General features: G+C 35.6%; 1 protein-coding gene across 1 annotated transcript in view; it reads left to right on the forward strand.

Annotated features, from left to right (window-relative positions):
- Positions 1–417: 417 nt before the first annotated feature.
- Positions 418–21,750, forward strand: part of LOC150102272 (Golgi resident protein GCP60) — a 189,116-nt gene continuing 167,783 nt past the window's right edge. Inside the window, exon 1 of the mRNA XM_090399544.1 lies at positions 418–835. Within this exon, the coding sequence (XP_090255670.1) occupies positions 580–835 (256 nt within the window). The 5' untranslated portion in view covers positions 418–579. The remainder of the gene's footprint in view (positions 836–21,750) is intronic.

A 21,750-nucleotide genomic window follows, 5' to 3' on the forward strand; every position in this document is an offset into this window, starting at 1 on the left:
ATAGAAAATATTGAAAGAAAAATAGAAATGACAAAATGTGGAAAATTTATTCCATTATTATTATTACTATTGAATTGTGTATTGTAACTCTCTCTCTCTCTCTCTCTCTCTCTCTCTCTCTCTATATATATATATATATATATATATATATATATATATATATATATATATATATAAATTATGTAATTTATCTGAGGCATAATAAAGTGTTAAAATTATTATTATTATTATACAGATATCTTCACGGGTGTATAAATGAGATAAATATGAATAGTAAGATATGATATATAAATAAGATATATATGAACAGATATATATATGGTTTTGCATATTTCGAATTCCATAAATGGCGGTAGTTGTCAGAAAAAAATATTTGTAGTGCTACGGCCACTGCTTCTTAATCTGAGTTGGAAATGTGTTATCGAAATATTATGCGAACTGCTCTCTACTTCATAAAATTTTACATAAACGTCTTTTAGCTTGAAGTACATTGTATTTGCCACATTTAAGTTAGATTTATAGTGATATTTTACGTAGTATGCGGCGCTGGACTTTGTTTCCTCTTTATTTTGCAATGCGATGTTACTAATCACAGGGCTTACGGGACGTGGATGGAACCAACGTTGCAAGATGGCTGCTTCCATGAATGGGCCCGTAAGTTTGACGTCCACCTCAAATGATAACTGGAAAAGTGACAGTTCTTGTGAAACAGGCACAAAAATTAATGGTAACAGTGACCAAGAACTTAATGCCAACAACGAAGATGATAGATTTCAGGCAGAATGGGGATTCAGCACAGAAGAATTATATAAACTTGCTGTTGCTTTTTTGAAAGGTAGGATACCAAATCTTAGAGTTTTGTGGTTTAAGGAGCTGGGTGGAAGCTTAAACGAAGCTTAAAGCGTAGTATATTCAGTATGAAGATATATCGTCTGTGGAGTTTGCATATTTAAGTGAAGGCGGGAAGGAAGTGAATAAATAATTTGAGCAGATGACGTCGATCGTTCCTTGTACATACGACTAATATCGGTAAACGTTTATGTAAAAATGAGTGTTATATTTCACTAGCGGAACTAAAAGAAGAGTCGTGTTTGGCTCTGCAGCAATCAGTTTAATAAACCACTACATTGGGCATTTTTTTTTTTTTTTAAGGGTGGGGAGGAAAGCCTTGTTTAGAACTGTAGTCTGCACTAGGTTTTACTTGTGTATTGGATTGTACTCACCTGACACATTTATGCTTTGTACATGAACACATCAATGACATGTAGTTTGTATCACATGCTTCGGTTATTTATCCTGTCAAATCTCGTTGGCAGATGCAATTATAAATGTTAGATCATAAAAAAAGTGATTTTTTAATATTAACATTCCAAAACCAAATCATGATTTTAAATAATGTTAATTTTCTACTACAAGTGAGAAAAAGCAGTAAAACATAAAGGCTTGCATTATCTTAAGAAGTACTCATAACTATGTGATCACTTTGAAATAAACTGCTTTCAAGTGATGGAGACAAAAAATTTAGCCATATCAGATATATATTAAATTATAGCTGAACCACTAATGCACTTATAATATTTCTAATCCAGTTGGATCTTATTATGTTAGCATTCTTTGTATTACCAATCTTGAATTACAACAGGAAATATGCAATATGGAGAATGCATTTTCTCCCTCTTTATCTGTCCCTTTACCTTGTATTGTATCTGTTGTTCTCAGACCAGTTTTCTTTTCTTCCAGGCGAAACTGAAAAATAAGCTTCTTTATTTTCTAAAAAAATTATCCTAACTACTGGACTATGACAAAATTGTTCCAGTCACGCCAAATGATTTTGCTATATTTGCAAAAACATGCAAAGTTGTTTTTCCTGTTAATCATAATATGAAATGTTTAAAAATTATAAATATTATTCTTTCTGATCTTTCTAGTTAGACTTTGCTATGCTTATGGAATTTTTAATTATGACACAGAATGGCATAGAATCTTAAGGATTGGATAACTGGATAGTGTACTCCTTCTCTTCAGCCATCAAATTGTGGATCCAAATCCCACCATGGTTTTGTGAATGTTTTTAGGGGGAAGATGAAATTTCATCCAACACCTATCATCAATATTAGACTCCACTATTTATTGGAGGTGTGAAATGATTAGGTGAAAGTTTCATATTTGGTCTCCAGAGCATAGTTTCCAGATTATCTAACCATTATATCATGTATGGTTCTAATATGCTATAAGTTTACAACCTTTCATGGGTGTGATTAACGCTAAAATATTTGCCTTATTCTAGGTCTCCATACAGTTCATGAACTCATTATGAGATGTCTTTATTCCCTATGGACTGCAAGACATAATACCAGTGCATCCATACTTTACTTTGAATGCACTTGGCACCCACTCTGGTATAGCATTTACTCGTCACTTTCCATGCAAAATTTTCTTTTACCCTTTTATTCAAAAAACATTTATACAACTTTCAGGGATGATTTCTAGTTCTCCCACCATATTCTGCCTTATGCAGCATTTATTTTATATGTATTTATTAGATAGTCTCCTTTCACTAAAGCACATTTTCTCAATCTGTCCTCATACCCAGTTCACACTTAGTCTTAGTTACCTCTGGATCCTCTTGAATGTTTCTTTATCTCCTAGATATCCAAGTGTTGATCAATCCATGCATGCTAATCCAGATGTGGCCTGATGAGTGTCTTATATAAGAACACTATTATCTCCTTCTTATCAGCATCCTTTGCATTATGATGGCAGTTTGGAGTGATTTTACAACTTTTGTAATATGTCTTCGCACATCATATCCATCATCCCCAGATGCTCTGCCTTTCCATATCATGGAATGAAGCTTTTGTCTTATTGTCTCTCTTCTGGCAAAAGTGACTTTATGCTTTTCAACATTGCACTAGTATCCCCATTCGTGTACTTATAGCACCAGCTACTCAAATGGTCTTATAGTAGCATCAGAGTTTCTCTCTCTCTCTCTCTAGTTTAGTATCATATATAAACAGTTGAATATTTTCTTTCTATCTTAGAACTATATCATTGGTATATGAATTAAACAGTAGACTTGGAACAGAGTTGTGTAGCACATTGCTTATTATTCTTTTCTTTTAAAATATTGCATCTCCACAATCAGCTTTCATGTTTCAGTCAATTTTCTTGCTATCCATATTGCCAGTCAGTTATTCTCCCACCTATTCAAATTTAACAATTTATCATGCAATATCTTATCAAATACTTCTATAGAATCTACAAAAAAAAAAAACCAAGTAAAATGAATTCCATTTAATTGGGCCACATCAAGAATAGCATAATTTCGTTCAGTTAAGCAGCCACTCCGATTACATGAAGTTGCATGTAAAGAGCTTAAAAGGTTGTGTGCGTAAGGCAAAATACAAGTGTAGAAAAGTTTTTCATTTATTGTTAGCAAAATGAGTGACTTATAAAGTGATTTCATTTATATACATATTAGAGACACATGTGATTTTTAGCAATTTAGGAGTTGATCAAACAGTCTGTTTGTGGTTTATATAACACATTGCCTTTCTACATGAAAAGAGTCATAATCCAGCAGTAAATTTTCTAGTGTCCTGTGTAGTCTGTTTTCGAGCTTGGGAGTTCATCCTCTGTACTTTCTTGTTGTTCTAATATTCTTTGATATTTTGCTGTATTGTCCTCCACAATTTCATTCTCAAAATCATAATTTTCATTAGATTATTGAAGACTATTGTCAGCGGATGCAAACTCTTAATACTGTAGTTTCTGATGTGATTCACATCTAATGGGACATCACTTTCAGCTGTATTTGGCATATCCATGATTGAATAAAAACCACAATGAGCAAAACAGTTTTGAATGGTCTTGTTGCTTATTTACCTTGTTTATAGGTGATTTACCAATCTGCCATAAACTTTATTGCTTGTAAAAGATTTACTTTTGTGCTGACCTCCTTGGCATTTGTCAAGAACTAGTAACATTTTTCTTGATTTCTGTTGTTATTCTGTTTCAACTCAAGCCAATTCTTAAAAAAATTCAGATGTTTTCCATGCATTTTTGTTCACATGGTATAAATTGGAAACTCTCCATTGTAATTCCTTTTAAACATTGATGCCTAGCCTTTTTACCAATAGTTATCATTGTTACAGCAAAACACTGTTACACAATATTTTGCCTTCATTTATCCAAACAGTGTAGTATGTTGATAACACAGAGGACCACCCAATCTTGCATGACAAAATAGTCATCGTCGCTAAATTTATGAAGCAAGATCGTGTAATTTTTCTAGTGCTCCATGTATAGAGATTACTGACTGGTCTAATTAAATGGCATTGTCCCAAATAAAATGGCTTTCCTGATCATTTAACCAAAATCGGCTGTATCTCTTCTGTTTAGTATGGTCATTGCTATATTATGAAATGTAAACATGTTATTACAAATGAAATATTTTATTATAAATAAAATTATTAGCTGAAGTGTCAAAGTGGATTTAAACAAAATTAAAGTAATGATTAATGAAAATAATTTAACACACACAAAGAATTGTACTAGAAGATAGAGAAGTGTGGAGAGTACATTCATATGTTTATCTGGGACAAATAGAATAAATAAAAAGGAGGACAGAGCTAGGTTGAATGGCTTTTGGGAGGATGAAAGATTCAAAGGTGATATTCCCAGTAGTTCGAAAGGGAAAGAAAGCTTTTGATCAGTGTGTGTAATTAGCAAAACCTGGAACTTAACTCAAAATATGATTCACAGATTGAAAGTTACCCAAAGAAGAAGAATGGAAAGGATATGCTTGGTGTGATACTTAACACCTTCACTGCCAACTACCGAGTATACTCGTATGACGCTTACAGCTGGCAACGAGATTACCTGTACTGACCTTGAAGAAGTGAAAATGCTTAGCTTGTGGAGCTAGCAGCAAAACTGTGTATACTCGTAGATGGTATATGCTCTGCACAAGCTAACTATGAGCATACTTGTATGTTGATTACCACCGGCAAAGAGATTACCCGTACTGACCTTGAAGAAGTGAAATTGCTTGGCGTACGGGAACAAACTATGCCAAAGTAACACGGCAGCAAATGTGTTAAAGACAGGATACCCTCTTATTTGATAAGATCAAAAACAGACGTACAGAACATCATCAGTTATATTATGCATTAAAAATGGAGATAGGTTGACACATTGCAAGATGGTCGCACTTATTTGACAGAATGGAGATCTATGGATGGTAGTAGACAAAGGGAAGATATTGAAAGATGACATTGTTAGGATTGCTGAAACACAATAGCTAAGAAAAGCTGAAAATAGAATGGAATGGAAAAAACTATGGGAAAATTTTGTTCAGAAGTGGTTCAGGTTGAAGAAGAATCTTATTAAAACAAGACAATCATAAAAAATGCATGCTGCCCTCTGGAATGATTCCTTTTGTCATCAATTCAGTTTTATGTTCTATTTTTAACTTCTTCAAACACCTCGACCAGTCTATAGTTTGCTGCCAGTGATTTGGATTCCCTTTGTGCAGTGACACTATTTTCCCTTCCTTTCTTCCATTTTTCAGGGAGTCTTTCTGAAGAGTGGAAGGAACTTTTGTTGAATAACCAAGGCAATTAATATATTATGATGAAAGCTGATCCAATGCCATAACATTATGATTGCTTCAAATTCCTTAACATTCTGCTCACTTCAAATTCCAAAGATTTTGCATTCATGAACTTTCGGCCTCACCTCTTCCTTTCTTATGATATTTAATTCTGTTCCCTTCTTTCTATTGTGAAATACATTGACAGAATACCTGCTGAAAGTTTCTACCATATCTTTAGCTAATATACCTGCATGTCATCTTCAGGATTAAAATCAGTTTGTTGTACTTGTCATTTTTTTCTTTGCCATAGAACTATGGAATTTCCTAGAATTTTTCTTAACTTCCTGACTATCCCTTTTCATATACTAATTTCTCCTTACACCACACTTGTCATTTTTTTGGCCTGCAGTTGATGAATACCTTCCTCTATATACCTCTTTCATAAACATTTTTTCTTTTCATTTCCTCCATATTATCATAATTCATTCATTTTGCCTTCACATTATTAGGTTTCTAACTTTATAATCAACATTGCCAGCAGAATTTGATCTCAGACTAGTTCTCTCTTTCCCTAAATTTCTCATGCTACAGCAGGTCATCATTCTTTCCTGAGTTTATTATAGTCTCTCTTTTTATATTAGTCCCTTCCGCAGAAGGTGGTAAACCTATCATACATTTATGTGTGATAGATTTCTAAACCAGTTTCCCCCTGTTTTAGAAACCAAACATGGTACTCTTCCACTTCAGTCCTCCAGTAAGTAGGGCAATAATTACACCAGACAACAAGTCCTGGGAACTTGGGTTTTTCATCTAGGCAAACTGGCTATTAGAATATGCAATTAATAGACATAATGTACTGGCTTTATAGCCTTAGCTGCTATGGCCATAGATCTAACCAACTAGACAACAAGGATGGTCTACTCTGAAGACATTCACAAACATCCTTGCCATAGTAGAATTTGAATCCATATTCTGTTGATTAGAGAGTATTCACCTGAACCAATCAGGTTCTTGCTCAGTATTTCCACATCTCCTTTCTTTAATGAGACATACTAAACCTCACCTCATACCATGTTAGACCACGTGATCACTTATCACCTGGTGGCAGCATAGTGACTTCTTTTATTATCACCTTTTGCAACATTGTTACTAAATTCAGCACTAGCCTCTCAGCTGGTTGGCCAGTTATGCCTTCCAACATAGGCTGTGCATTTGAATTCCAACATAAGCTGTGCATTTATTATCACCTTTTGCAACATTGTTACTAAATTCAGCACTAGCCTCTCAGCTGGTTGGCCAGTTATGCCTTCCAACATAGGCTGTGCATTTGAATTCCACAGTGATAGCTTATTTTCATCTTCTCCTACTTACCTGTAAGACTATCATCCTGTTCATTGGAGGAAAGGTTCCTAAAGTGGAGTTCCCAAATTATTTAAATCCTTAGCCAACATACCATACTAAATATATTATAGGTAACAACCTTTTGTGGATGGGATTTTCATTAATAAAAACTATATATTGCATTAAAGAGTGATCCCTAATCAATTCAAGATACTCATTCTGCTTACTCCTGCTTATAATCTCCCTCTACGGTATAGAGTTAGTAACTCATTCATCCAATGTTCTTGTTCACTTTGTTACTTATCCCCTAAACAGCTGAAACTATTATAATTAAACAATTACTATCAGTACTGCTTCTTTGATTATTCTTATTGGAAGAGACAAGACTTCCAAAATCATCAGTAATCTTTCTTCCCTATACTTGTATGTGTGTGTGTGTGTGTGTGTGTGTGTGTGTGTGTGTGTGTGTGTGTGTGTGTGTGTGTGTGTGTTCGTTCTTGAAAGTGCCTTATGTATATTCTATTCCTATCAGTGCATCGTTCTCAGTCAACTATGTCTCAGTGATATTAATGATCTGTGAAACAGCTGATTCAATCAAAGCTACTCTTTCACTTTTGTTTTTAATACTCCCTTATATATATATATATATACTCCCTTATATACAGTTGGTGTACAAGCTGCAGAGGATGGGAATAGATAGTGTATTGGTAAGATGGATCAGAGATTGGCTCTCTGATGGGATTAATCTGATAAAATATGATACCAGCAGGTCTGCATGATGAAGCAGTGTCTCAAAAAAGGAGGGTAACCAGTGGCATGCCCCAGGGTACTGTTCTTGGGCCCCTGATGTTTAGCTTGTTTGTAAACAATATATCATATGGACTGATTGGGGATCTTCAGTGATTTGCTGATGATGCAAAGTTGGGAAGAATTATAAGTAGCACTGCTGATGCTGAATCCCTTCAGGAAGATTTGAATAGACTTTTTACTTCAACAAAAGAATGGGGTTCCAATTTTAATATCAATAAGTGCAAGGTGTTGCATTTTGGAGTGCAGAAATATAAGGCTGTGTACTATATTGATGGTGCCATACTGCAGGAAGTGGATGAAATTTGAGATTTGGGAGTGATGGTTGATAGTAGAATGAAGTTCAGAGGGCATATTGTTAGTGTTGCAAAGGTTGCACATTGTAGTGCTGCTATGATAAGAAGTACTCTAACATGCAAGGATAAGGAAGTCGTTGTGCCACTGTATAAGGCACTGGTCAGACCACACTTAGACTATTGTGCACAGATCTGGTCACCTGGTTTTCAATGTGATGCAGAGACATTGGAGAGAGTCCAGAGATGAGCGACTTAGACAATATCAGGAGTTTGGAATGTTGGCTGTGGAGAGAGATTGAAGAAATGTGGATTGCAGAGTTTGGTGGATAGGAAGAAGAGAGCGAGATGATATGATAGAGATGTTTAAGTTAGTGAGAGGATTTTATCAGATTAATCCAGAGGAGTTTATAAAAAGAGTAGAAGGTAAGAGGGGAAGAACCAGAGGTCATTCCTGGAAGTTATGCAGAAGGGTGTGAAGAGTAGATTTTTACATGGAGAATTTCAGTGACTGGAATGCATTACCGTAATGTGTTTTTAATGCAAGGAGTGTTAAGGATTTTAAAATATTCTATATGATAAATATGTTGTCAATTGAATGAACTTCTCATGATGAATCTGTTGACTCCTTGGAGGGTGTAATAATATATATATATATATATATATATTTATAAAAATAAATTTAACTGACTAGAACCCGAGAAAGTATAACAAAAACCTTCAATACATCACAACTAGTTTCATCGGTGTTTTTCACCGATGAAACTAGTTGTGATGTATTAAAGGTTTTTGTTATACTTTCTCGGGTTCTAGTCAGTTAAATTTATTTTTATAAATGTATACATCCCGAGTAAATCCTAATTTCAACAATATATATATATATATATATATATATATATATATATATATATAAATCACTGTCTCTTCTCCCGTTTGGTTAAAAAGACCCGTGTTTGAATCCTGTTTTGGATGTGAAGAATTTCAAAAAATTTTTATTTTTATTTTTTAAATCTTGCAAAGCAGACGAACTGGCCAGAAGGAAACATGCACTTTCCATACATAATTGCTTTAGCTGCTCCATGCACACATTCCAACCAGCCAGTTCAATCTCCCCTTTCTTTTCACAATTCCTCACCCTATCATCACAAGTTCTCATTTGATGGCATTCTTGCATCTTTATTTCTCACATTAGTTATCTTTTTTTTTCTTCCTTTCACTGTTCACACATACTCAACATTTCGCTTTTTTTTTTTCTTTCCTCCCAACTTGGTATTCATATTCACAGACAAGGTAGAATATTATTTATTTTGAAATATCTGTTATGATTAGTGATAAAGTAAATTATTTTGTGTTCACTATCATTAGATGTGTACTAATGCTTTGTCAGAGCTAGAAGTATCTTAAACAATAGCTTTTCTGTCTTCAAATTTATCATGGACATCTACAAACTCAGTATTCTTATTTATTGCGACCCTTATTATGTAATTCATCATCATCAGTTTCCTGATAGTACCTTTGAGGGATGTCCAGCACTACATGAATAGGTTTGCATTATTACTAATCTCATATCAACAATTTTCCTCAAATTTAGCTTATTACTCATCACCACTCCAATATTGTTGTATCTAACATTTCGGTCTCACTTCCAACTTTTATTTTTTTTAAATTTTTTTTTTATTTTTATGTTGGGCCCATATACGAGAGGTTGGCTGGTCAACCTATATTACGTTAGTACCATATATGGGTGGTGGGTTGGGAAAAGAGAAACTTGTTTACATTTGATTTAAATGCCTGTATTCTTTTTTTTGGGGGGAAATACGTCAGGGGAAAGACTTCCACAGTACCGCAGTAGCAGGGATGAATGAGGAGGGAAAGAAACTTGTTCTGTGGGTTTCAAGTGTACTGTGAAAGGATGTTGGGCAGTAGCTGTACATGTTCCAATGGGCTTAGTACAGAGTGGGGGAATTATTGATACTGTTTCAGATAAACATTTATGGAAATATTTATAGAATATACAGATTGCAGAGACCAAGCATCTATGTGAAAGTGAGGGGAGCGAGTTGGTGACAGATGAGTCATTTATTAGTCTAATTGCTCTCCTCTGTATTGAGCCAAGCATTTTGAGAGAGCTTTTAAGAGCTTTTTTATCGAATACTGCTCTCACATCTGGAGATGTGAGAGCAGTTTTCGGATTTGTGAGTTGTGTAACAGCTGTTTAGAGGTGAAGTAACGTCTTGAGCAAAAGAGAAAACCCATTTTTTTGGAAGCTGAGGATGCAATGGTTGTGATGTGTTTATGCCAGGAAAGGCTTGATGTCAGGGTAATTCTGAGAAGAGAAATTTCATCTTCTCTGGGAATTTGAGTGTTATCGAAAACAATGCTGGGGGAAAATGGTTCTTTTTTGTGAGAAATAAGACAGAACTGGGTTTTACTAGCTTTGAAGTTGACGAGTTTATCTGAGCCCCATTGGTCGATGGCTTGGAAGTCGGAATTAAGGGCAGTGGTGGTTGATGTTCTGTGGGTTGAAGTGAGTTGTGTAGAGTAGGGTTTGTCAAATGAAGGGGAGGAATGTAATCTGCAAAACTGTGTATTGGGTTAGAGGTCAACTGAAGTAGGTCATTGATATATAGAAGGAAGAGGGTTGGTGAGAGAACTGAACCTTGTGGTACTCCAGCATTAGTTGGATGGTGAGAGGATAGGGAGCCATCTACCATCACACATAGTGTGCATCCAGACAGGAAGCTGGCAATACATCTGCAGAAGTCCTGAGGCAGTCCAAATGATGGGAATTTGCTTAGGTAAGCCTTTGTGCCAGACTCGGTCAAAGGCTTTAGAGATATCAAGTGCAACTACTTGGGATTCAGCGAATTTCTTCATGGCATTTGTCCAGTGATAGAGTACTTATCAATACAAATATATCTTGGTCTCCCTGTGGGTCTTTTTTCTGTCACCTTAGCATCAAACACCTGTTTTGATAACCTTTCCTTTTTCATTCTGTTTAAGTGATACTCACCTGAGATTAGACCTTCTCACACATTCTTGAATGCTAACAGTATTCAAGTTCCTTCCTAATATTTTCATTTTTAATATGATTCTGTGATTAATGTCATCTGTTCAAACCCCTAATTTTTCTGAGAACTCTCATATGTGTGGTCTGTAATCTGATTTTTAAGAGCAGCAGCAAATTCTATAAACAGTCTTTCTCTTCTAAATATCCTGATGGAGCAAGATGGTCTTTTTATAGTTCATTCTATGAGCATGGTCTGCAATGCCGTGAATCCAATTTATAATGGAAAAGGAAACTAATAATAGTCTGGCGTTTCTAGACACTGTGGTCACCCACATACCTAATGGTAACCTGTCCTTTTCAGATATAGGAAACCCACTCACACAGGCAGATACATTCACAAACTTTCCCATCATCTCCCTCTCAACAATATGGTGTCATAAAAACTAACCCATGGAGCTTATAACCTTTGTTCCATGAGACAACAGAACTCAATCATATACACCACATCATGTTGGAGGCTTAATGGATTTTTTACAACACTCAAAAAAGGATTAAAATAGAATTTAATACTTCCTATATTTCGTCCTAGTCACTAGGACATCTACGGGGATTACAAAAACAACTAATGTAACTTGAACACAAATATCATACAATATTAAGCCCAACCACGTGGGTGACACTAAAGTCCTATCTAGGTGGAGCACCCTCTAAGGGCAGTTGTAGGTGGCCTGGAATGTAAGGTGGGACCTCTGGTGATGAGTGTTTCCCCAATCTTCGGAAGGTTAATGCAACCGTATTTATTAAGATTTGGTTGGTTTCTGAGAGCTGCTGTTGCTGCTTCTGAGAAACGTCTCTCTTTCTTGAATTTGCTGTGGTGGAGCATGGTGGTTTACTTCCATGATACCCTGTGGGTGGCGTCCAAAACATGCTCAGCCAAGCCTGAATGACCATAGTTGTGTTTACAGATGTAAGACTTATGTTCCTCCAGGCGGATGGATGCTGATCTGCCTGTCTGTCTGTCCAAAGTACGCCAGCTTACAGGAACAGGGTACTTTGTAAACTCCAGGTAGAGAGAGAGAGAGAGAGGGGGGGAGCTGATCTTTGAAACTGGAACTGAGGAAGGAGTCTAACGTGTCTGGGCCATGAGGCCAAATAGAGAACACATCATCTACATACACCATAGACTCAGCCCCACTCAAACCTTCTATCTGGCTAAGATATGTAGTCCTTAGTTACACGCCTGCCTAATGATACACTTGCCTTCACTGTATACAGAAAACCCACACACACAGGCAGATACATTCACAAACTTTCCCACCACCATCCCTCTCAACAATATGGCATTATTAAAACTGTTACCAAGAGAACCATCCATATGGAAAAACATAAAAGATACATCTGCAGTCATGACTATAGTCAATCTGGCCTCAGACCATGTTTGGTTACTGCTCACAGAACCAGTTGGAAAAAGACCATCATGCTCCATCACAGCAAATTTAGAAGAGAAAGACTGTTTTTAGAATCAGCTGCTGCTCTTAGAAATCAGCCTAATTTAAATAAATATGGTTGCATAAAACTTCCTAAAATATGGGAAACACTAATACATAGAGATCCCAGTTTACAACTTAGGCCGCCAACAGGTATCCATAGAGGGCACCTTGCCTAGTTAGGACTCTAGTCCTTTGTCGATGCGTTTCAGTTAGTTTTGTGCTGCTTTTGTGTGTGTGTTACAAGTCTCATTTTGTATTCCCTGACAATGTCTCTGAGATCAAATTTTGGAAACATTAAATACTATTTTTAATAATTTAATAATTAATGTACAATCCTCACCTTTGCATGGTGCATATTGTTAGTAGGTGTCCACTGGGTACTGAATGAACGAGGTTGGCCTGCCAATTTGGAACTTAGCCGATCAAACATTTACTCTCTATTAACTTAAATCACAAATACATACAACATTAGGAGATTTCATGCTGTCTGGGGCATTGCCTGGATAAACAAAACCCCCCTGCTGTTTTCATCAGGGAATACCAGAACAAACTGAAAAGTCAGTTACTTTGGCAAACTCCGACTCAACATCTGGAAGAAGGCAAATAAACCCATTGTTAGAGGAACTGAAGATAGGAACTACTAATATAAGGAGTATTAAATGAAAGGAAATCTAACTTTTTTTTTTTTTTTTTTTTTAATGTTGAGCCCATGCATGAGAGGTTGGTTATTCAAAACCCATAGTACATTATTACTGTGCATGGATAGTGAGTTTGGAAAGGAGAAACTTGTTTACATTTGATTTAAAAGCCTATATATCATATTCCTTGGGAAACACATAAGGGAGAAGACTTCTTCACAATACAGCAGTAGCAGGGATAGAGGAGGAAAAGAAACTTGTTTGTGGGTTTCAAGTTGTACTGTGAAGGAATGTTAGGCAGCAGATGCTCATTTTCCAGCAGACTTAGTACTGAGTTGGGAAGTTATTGATATTTCATATGAACATTTGCCATGGAAATATTTATAGAATACACATTGTAGAAACCAAATGTCTGTGCAGAAGTGGGAGGAGTCAGCTGGTAAGAGATGGGTTACTAATTATTCTAATTAGTAACCCATGTATTGAGTCAAGCATTTCAAAGGAACTCTTGGGGGGGGGGGGGGCTCACCCTAAATGTGAGAACAGTATTCAGTAGCTGGGCAGATTTGTGATTTGTATAAGGTCAACAGCTGTTCAGAGGTGAAGTAGCATCTTTACGAAAGAGAAATCCTATTTTTTTTTTTTTTTTAGAAGTCAAGGATGCAATGGTTGTGATGTGTTTGTGCCAGGAGAGGCTTGATGTCTGGGTGATTCCAAGAAGAGAAATTTCATCTTGTCTGGAAATTTGAGTGGTTTCAAAGGTAATACTGGGAGAAAATGTTTCTCTCTCTTTCTCAGAAGTGGGCTTGCTAGCATTGAAATTGATGACATTATCTGAAACCCCATTGGAGGATGGCTTGGAGATCAGAATAAAGGGAAGTGGTGGTTGATGTTCTATAGGTTGAGGTGATTTGTATAAAGTAAGCTTAAGGTTGCAGCTGGAAAAGTATCGCATGGACATTACTGAGACAAAGAGACAAAAACATGTGAGATCTTACTAAATAATAAGTATGGGATGTTATATTTGGGCAACAACGATCAAGGAAAAGGAGTAGCAATAGCAGTCAACACCAAACATGAAGATAAACTTCTTTTCAAGTATGAGGGTGGTCTGAAAAGTTCTCAGCCTAACAATGAAAAAACAAATTTATAATTTCAAAATTTTTTTTATTTTTCAACATAATCTCCCTTAAGACTAATGCATTTATTCCAGCGATGCTCCAGCGCCATTATCCCGTCCCTGTAGTGGTTCTCAGTAAGATCTGCAAAATTCCCCTCTACAGCTGCAATCACTTCTTAATTCGAAGCAAAATGCTGACCAGCGAGGAAGAGTTTTAGTTTTGGGAAGAGACAGAAGTCAGGGGGAGCCAAATCTGGGGAATAGGGTGGATGTTCCAATAATTCATAGTGCAGATCCCTTAATTTTCCCATTGCCAAAACACCTTTGTGGGCAGGTGTTGTCCTGATGAAAGATGATTTTTTCTTTTGCAAACTGGGTCTTTTCTCACGAATTTTTCATCTAGCCTGGTTAAAAGATCTGAACAATATTCCCCGTTTATTGCTTTACCCTTTTCACCCTAATAAACAAAATGCCTTTAGCATCCCATGTTGCTATGACCCTTCCTGCTAATAGAACAAACTTTTTCTTCTTTGCCGCTGAACAACCAGCTTCTATCCACTGCTTTGACTGCTGTTTGGATTTTGGTGTGTAATGGTGAATCCAAGTCTCATCCATAGTAATAAATCGACACACAAAATCAGTTTTATTCTTATGTTTTATTCTTTTTATACTTAAAATGCTCCAGGCACTGTTCAGAGATTTTCATGCGAGTGCATTTTTGATCTGCTATGAGTAAGCGTAGCACCCATCTTGCACAAAGCTTTTTCATTTGCAATTTGTCATGCAAATATATCCTGCACGTTCTTTTGAAATTCCTATAGCCTCAGCAGTTTCATGCACTTTGACTTGCCAGTCATTCAATACCATATCTTGTGCTTGATCAATGATTTCTCGTGTTGTTACACGTTTTGGACGTCCTTCACATGGATCATCTTCAAGGCTGGTATGGCCATGTTTAAACTCAGCAGCCCATTTCTTAATTTCCTAGGCCGAGAACTTTTCAGAACACCCTCATAGAGTTATGTGGTCAAACTTCAAAATGAGGAAATGGACAATTAAACTTATTTGTGCCTATGGTCCCAGAAGGTTTTCCTGAGGGAAAAGTAGAGAAATTTTTTGTCATTTGTCATTAGAGAGCAGGCAGCCAACACAAAGAAAATGAAAAATGTGGAAAAAAGGAAGAATTAATGTTAAGCAGCTTTTACAGGTAAACTGTAGACTCAAATGTACAAATATTATTGAAGAAAAAATGAAACAGTTTGAAAACAAGAACTAAACCATGGAATCTCAATGACAAAGTCTGAAGAAAATATTGCTTAATTCAGATAGGGAGATATGTGGTGAGGTTGTTTGCATGGAATCAGAAAAATCAGAACACCATGGTGGATGCAAGATGTTAAAGAAGTAGACCTCGACAAAAAGAAAATTTACCAAAAGTTCCTAGCAAATACTCAGCTAAACAAAAGTCATGGGAAGAATTTGGTAAGAATATACATATCAGAAAGGTGGCAAAATGTTCTGGGGCCAGTCGAAAAAAAAGCTTTAGAAATGGAGAAAAGAGTATTGTAAAAGAAATCAAAGCTAATGAAGGAACATGAAACTGAAGATAAGAAATCCTGGATGTTCTGGAGTAATTATTTAGAAAGACTTAAATGAAACAAGCCATGATAGAACAGTAGCAGAAAATTTTCAATTGGATTGCAAACAAGAGTACATATCAATATCTGAGGTAGAAAAAGCCATCACAAATCTGAAACATGGAAAGGCAGCTGGTGTAGATAATATTTGACCAGAAATTCTTAAATATTATTATTATACGAGCATCTCCATTGAGTCCAAAGACTCATTGTGGAAGACCCAGTCTATCCACACAATCTATCATACTTCTCTTTGAACCCCTTAACAGACAGAGCACTCACAACTGACTCTGGCAACATCCCTACTAACCATACCTTTATTCAACTTCCAGGGATGACCCCTTGTTCTGGTCCCTCTAACCAAGTGCTGAAACATTTCCTCTGCATCTATCCTATAAGACCCTTTAAGCAACTTTAGTGTTTCTATCTTATTCCCTTATTTTTTTTCTTATCAACCAACTTCTGCAATCCACACATCCTTAATCTGTCCTCATATGGAACATTTCACAGTCATAACCACCTCCATTTGTTCTAATTTGTGTAACAGAGTTCCATATGGTATTTTGTCAGATGCCTTTGTAAAATCATTGTGTAGCTATTTCCTTTATCCAACTCAACTGTTACTCTATTATAAAAAGTTAGTAAATTACTAAGGCATGACTAACCCTTCACAATGCCATATTGACTCTCATACTGTATCATATTTTTATCTACCCATTCTTGAATTCTCTTTTTTACCAATTTTTCTAGTACATTTACCACCAGTATTATTATTATTGTTCCGGGAAACTCCAAGGAGTCGACAGACTCATCGAGGGAGGCCCTAACATCATGTCTGGAACAACTATTCAACATTCACACAGCATCTATCATATCTTGCCTTGAACTCATTCACGGTCGTAGCACCCACAACAGACTCTGGAAGCTTATTCCACTCATTCACCACTCTCCAAGTAAAATATGAAGGGAAGAAAAGTATGTATGTATGTATGAAAGTATTATAAAAGTAAAGTATGAAGGGATAAAAGTTTTGTCGTGGCTGTACTGCATAATTCAGAGGACCTGGTCAGAAGGTTGAATTCTAGATTATTGGAGTAGAGCTTTTATAGTCTCTATCGATATATAAAAAAGGCAATAAAGCTAAATGTGAGAATCATGGAGGAATTTCTCTACTAAGTGTGTTCCAGGTAAGACTTTTGCAAGTATACTTGAAAGGAGGTTAAGAAAATTTCTGGAAGATAAACTTGGAAGAACAGGCTGGGTTCAGGTCATAGAAATTGCCAAGATAAGATTTGTAATTTATGTCAAATCGTAGAGAAATCATTGGAATATAATATGATAGGTGTCTGTACTTAAGTTTTGTAGATAAGAAACAAAGCATATGAAGACACCCAGAGAAAAGCTTTTCAACTACAGTTATGTGGGATAAATGGAGAATTATACAGAAATGTAATGAGCAGTAATTAAATTTATGTTGTAAATCAGTAGTTAGAATTGAAGAAAATATAGGAAAATGGTTTGATATAAAATCATAAGTAAGACAATGATGCACATTATCTCCACTCTTATTCATCATATTAACAGAGTTTTTTCTTCTGAAAACTCGGGTTTTTCATCCTATGTACAGACAAATCAGCCTTCAGAACACATGTAATTTACAGACAAAAAATACTTTTGTTTGTGATGATGGGTGATTAGATGGCATTGATGGTGATAGTGTCATAATTGGAGAATTAAGTATTGGTGGAGAGGATGAGATGTATTTAGCAAAGTGGAGTAGTGTGCCCTCCCACGATGAGTTCTTGAACTCCCTGGAGGTGTCACGTAATAATAATAATATGTGAATTGCATTATGAAAGTGTCATTAAATCTGATATAAAAATCTGAGATATCAAACTTAGCTCTTTGCTTTATGCAGATGATGTTGTACTCCTAAACACATCCACTGCAAGTTTTCAGAATTTCCTAACTAAATTGTATAACAGCTATAACAAATTTGCCATGAAAATCAGTAATAAAAAGAACAAAACTATGAAAATAGGCAGGGGCATAGAAAACTTCAGCTTCATTCTCGATGGAGAAACTATAGAGGAAGTAAAATATTTCAGCTATTTAGGCACAGTTTTTAGTGAACGTGTCAAATTAAATTTCGAAATAGATAGCAGCAGAATATGCAAAAGCTGGTATGGTAGGGAGCCAGTTCAATACAGTTATATGGAATAAGAGAAATTAGCCAAAACATGAAAACTAGCAGTGTATAAGGCATGTATACTATAAATTAAAGATGCCAAGAAATTATTCTTGGTTTCATCCTTTATCCAAGTGTAAGCAAACAAAGTTTGCACGTTAAGTCACTTCACAACTGGGCTACTTGTATATAGAGGCGAATGACTTCACATCCAGGCTCGGCTGGTGGCATGTGCGAAGTGTGCAATATACACAGGCGCTGCAGAAGAAAAGGCACCTAAAAGATGTCAAAAAATATGAGATAAGAGTTTAAACGAACAACGAATGGTACATATAATTATGAATGTATGTCGTCTTCCATTCAGGCCCCTTCAGATCTTCCCGGAAACGAACAAATTAATTCTGAAATTGTATCCTGGACCCGGTTATATCTGTAATTTTTGATTAAAATTTACAAAAATATACCTAAAATTGTTTATTTTTTGATGTATCATAAATCAACTTATGATTAATTGTTGAGTTCCATGTAAAAAAAATTTATATAAGCAGGACTAATCCGTAGGTAACATTATACTGTAAAGTGGTTTTCATTTGTATTTCATTTCCTGTTCGTTTTATTCACACTTTATTAAAAATAACTTTTTTGGAAAGGCACTGAACATTAATCGCACACACAAGAAAAATATTAGGCGGTGGCGCTGTTCACATGGATTGCCTTAGTAACCCACAATGCAATGCAAATATCCTTACAGATATGTATAATTTATTATTATTATAATTATGATTCAGGCCTCCATGAAGTCAAAAGACTCATTGCAGGAGGCCCAATCTACAAAACAGTTTATCATACCACTTCTTGAACTCATTGATAGTCAAAACTAGTCTGGGTAGTACCCTTTCCCATAATGCTATGCATTATGGGAAGGGCCACTTCCAAAATGCATAGCATTATATGTGTCTGTAAAGATATGTGCATTGCATTATGGGATAATAAGTCGATTGATGTGAAGTCATTCACCTCTGTATACAAGTAGCGCAGTCGTGAAGTGACTTAATGTGCAAACTTTGTTTGCTTACACTTGGTTAAAGGATGAAACCAAGCATATAATTTTTGGCATCTTTAATTTATAGATGAACTTCTGACTACTTGCAGAAGGGTGTGACACCCTTCTACAAGTAGTCAGAAGGGTGTCACACCTTATTATTAAAATACTATGGATTAGAGATAGATGTTGAAAGTTTTTCCTCTTGGTTATACCATAAATTAATATTTTAGTAATAAGGTGTGACACATTTTGACTATGAGAAATATATGACTTCTGCATTACTTCAACCTTGATATCTCTTCTAGGTCTGGCTCCCACTAATGAGACCTCAATAAAGGTCTAAACCATTCTGGGTAGTGACTCTTCCCATAATGCATAGGGATACTAAGGCAATTTTGATGTGAAGTCATTAGCCTTTATATACAAGTAGCCCATTCATAAAGTTACTTCATAAGTAAACTTTGTTTGCTTACACTTGGATAAAGGATGAAACCAAGAGTATAATTTCTTGGCATCTTTAATTTATAGTATAACCAAGTGAAAAAACTTCAACAAGACGTATACTGTTCAAACCAGTTTTATCTGCATTTCTTAAAGGCAGTGTGGAGGTCCTTGAAGACCTCCACACTGCCTTTAAGACCCTTTTTGACCCTTAAGCAAGCCTTATCCAGTTTATAATTTTTTATAATAGGGATTAATGATAATAAATATCATTAATTCTGAACCACCAAGACATTAAACAACGTCTTGGTGGGTCAGATGCTTGAATGGAAGGGGTTTCCCTCTTCCATTCAAGCTTTTATTCACTATGGATGTAAGGAAAATTTTTAGGGTCTTTCATCTACTGTGAATTAATGTGACAGGAATTTTTCTCTGTTAGTTTTTTTTTTTTTTTTTAATTTTATTTTAAATCTTGCAAAATGGTCCAGATCGCCCTAAAACATGCTGAAATGATAAAATACCAATGCTTTATAATAATAATAATATTATTATTATGTGACACCTCCAGGGAGTCCATAGACTCATTGAGGGAGGGCAATTGCTCAACAACTCTGTCTCCACCACCCATTCCACCAACTATAACTAACTGCAATTACATCAATGCCATCTACTGCCCACCATTATTACCAGTATTTTCACAGACAATCACAAACATCCATGCCCATGGTGGGATTCGAACCCACAGCCTTTTGGCTGGAGAGTGGACATGCTAACCACTTGGCCAACCAGACTGGCATATTAGTTGCTTCACATTAATTCTGAATGGTTGAGTTGAGCATCTACACTCTGGAACAACCTGCATTTAGATTTCCATTTATATATATGTTTGTGATAGCGTGTCATTTAAGTTTTCTTTTCTCTTTGATATTACCAGTACAAATCCCACTGCTCATTATGAAACCACTACGACCATCCTGCCTAATTAAAGCACCAAGCAGCTTGGAAAGAAATTATTACATATGACCTCAAGAGTAGGGTTTCCATATTATCTTACTTCTAGCCCTGACGGTGCTTATATATCATATATTTATTGGTTTACCACCTTTTCTTGGTAGAATTCTTATAAATATTAAAATGTAAAAAAAAAAAAAATTTTTAGGCAGTTTGTTAATCAAGTTAGAGCCAATCAAGAGCCAGTTTGTTAATCAAGTTAAAATCTGTTAATAAAATTCAGTAATAGTTTATTGCAAGCATTCAGGTCACCTATCGGTGCATTTTAAATTGGTGTACATTAAAAAGCAGTGCAATTACAGCAAAACTTAACTAAGACAATTATCATTGGTACCTTCAAGGAGGTCTGGATTTTATTTAAGATTCTCTCCCAAATATATATATATATAAAAAGATAAGCCGAAATTTGAGACATAAAAATGTGATGTTTTTATGTCACCATAGATGCCAGAGGGGAAGAACTCCCCCCCCCCCTACAGCTACGCAGTTTTTGAGCTATTTATGCAAGATTACTTAGTTTTTGCTTTGTTTCTTTTCTGAGATTTTTTTTTAATAAAAAAAGAATAAAAACTAGGAATAATAATAAAAAAAAATGCTGATATAAAGATGCATAATTTCTAATTTTTTATTTTTGGATAATGGGATTATATATAAACAGGCCATATAACTATAGTTTGTATTTTAAATTGTGATTGAATAAAGAAAAAGGTGGCTTGGGGGAGGGTCTGAGAGTATGAGGAAACTGGAATGAAAAGATGTGCAAAATGGACAAAAGAAATGTTTCTCTTAGAGTTTTAAACAAACGTTTATTCTCTGTCTGGTAGAGCATCTTCAGCCGAAAGATTGAGACCACTGGATCGAGGTACACCTCGATGAGACCAGGGCTCATTGCAGGTAGTTGTGCTACTACACTATATCATCTATTACACACTACAGATTTTTTTTTTTTTAATTACATGAATTCTCTGATTGGTATGCATGTTTTGTGGGAAGAAAAATCCATGTTTCCAGGAGATAAAAACGTTGCTAGTTCCATATGAGACTCAACTCTCCTTCACTTGAAAAAGTTTTAAATGTAAATTTTATCCAACCTTGTCCCTACCACTTGAAGGGAATGTGTCCCATTGTTCTTC

This window comes from Typopeltis vanoorti, chromosome 10 (assembly GCF_054136105.1).
Source record: "Typopeltis vanoorti isolate ZY-2024b chromosome 10, IOZ_Tvanoo_1.0, whole genome shotgun sequence".
NCBI classification, from domain to species: Eukaryota; Metazoa; Arthropoda; class Arachnida; order Uropygi; family Thelyphonidae; genus Typopeltis; species Typopeltis vanoorti.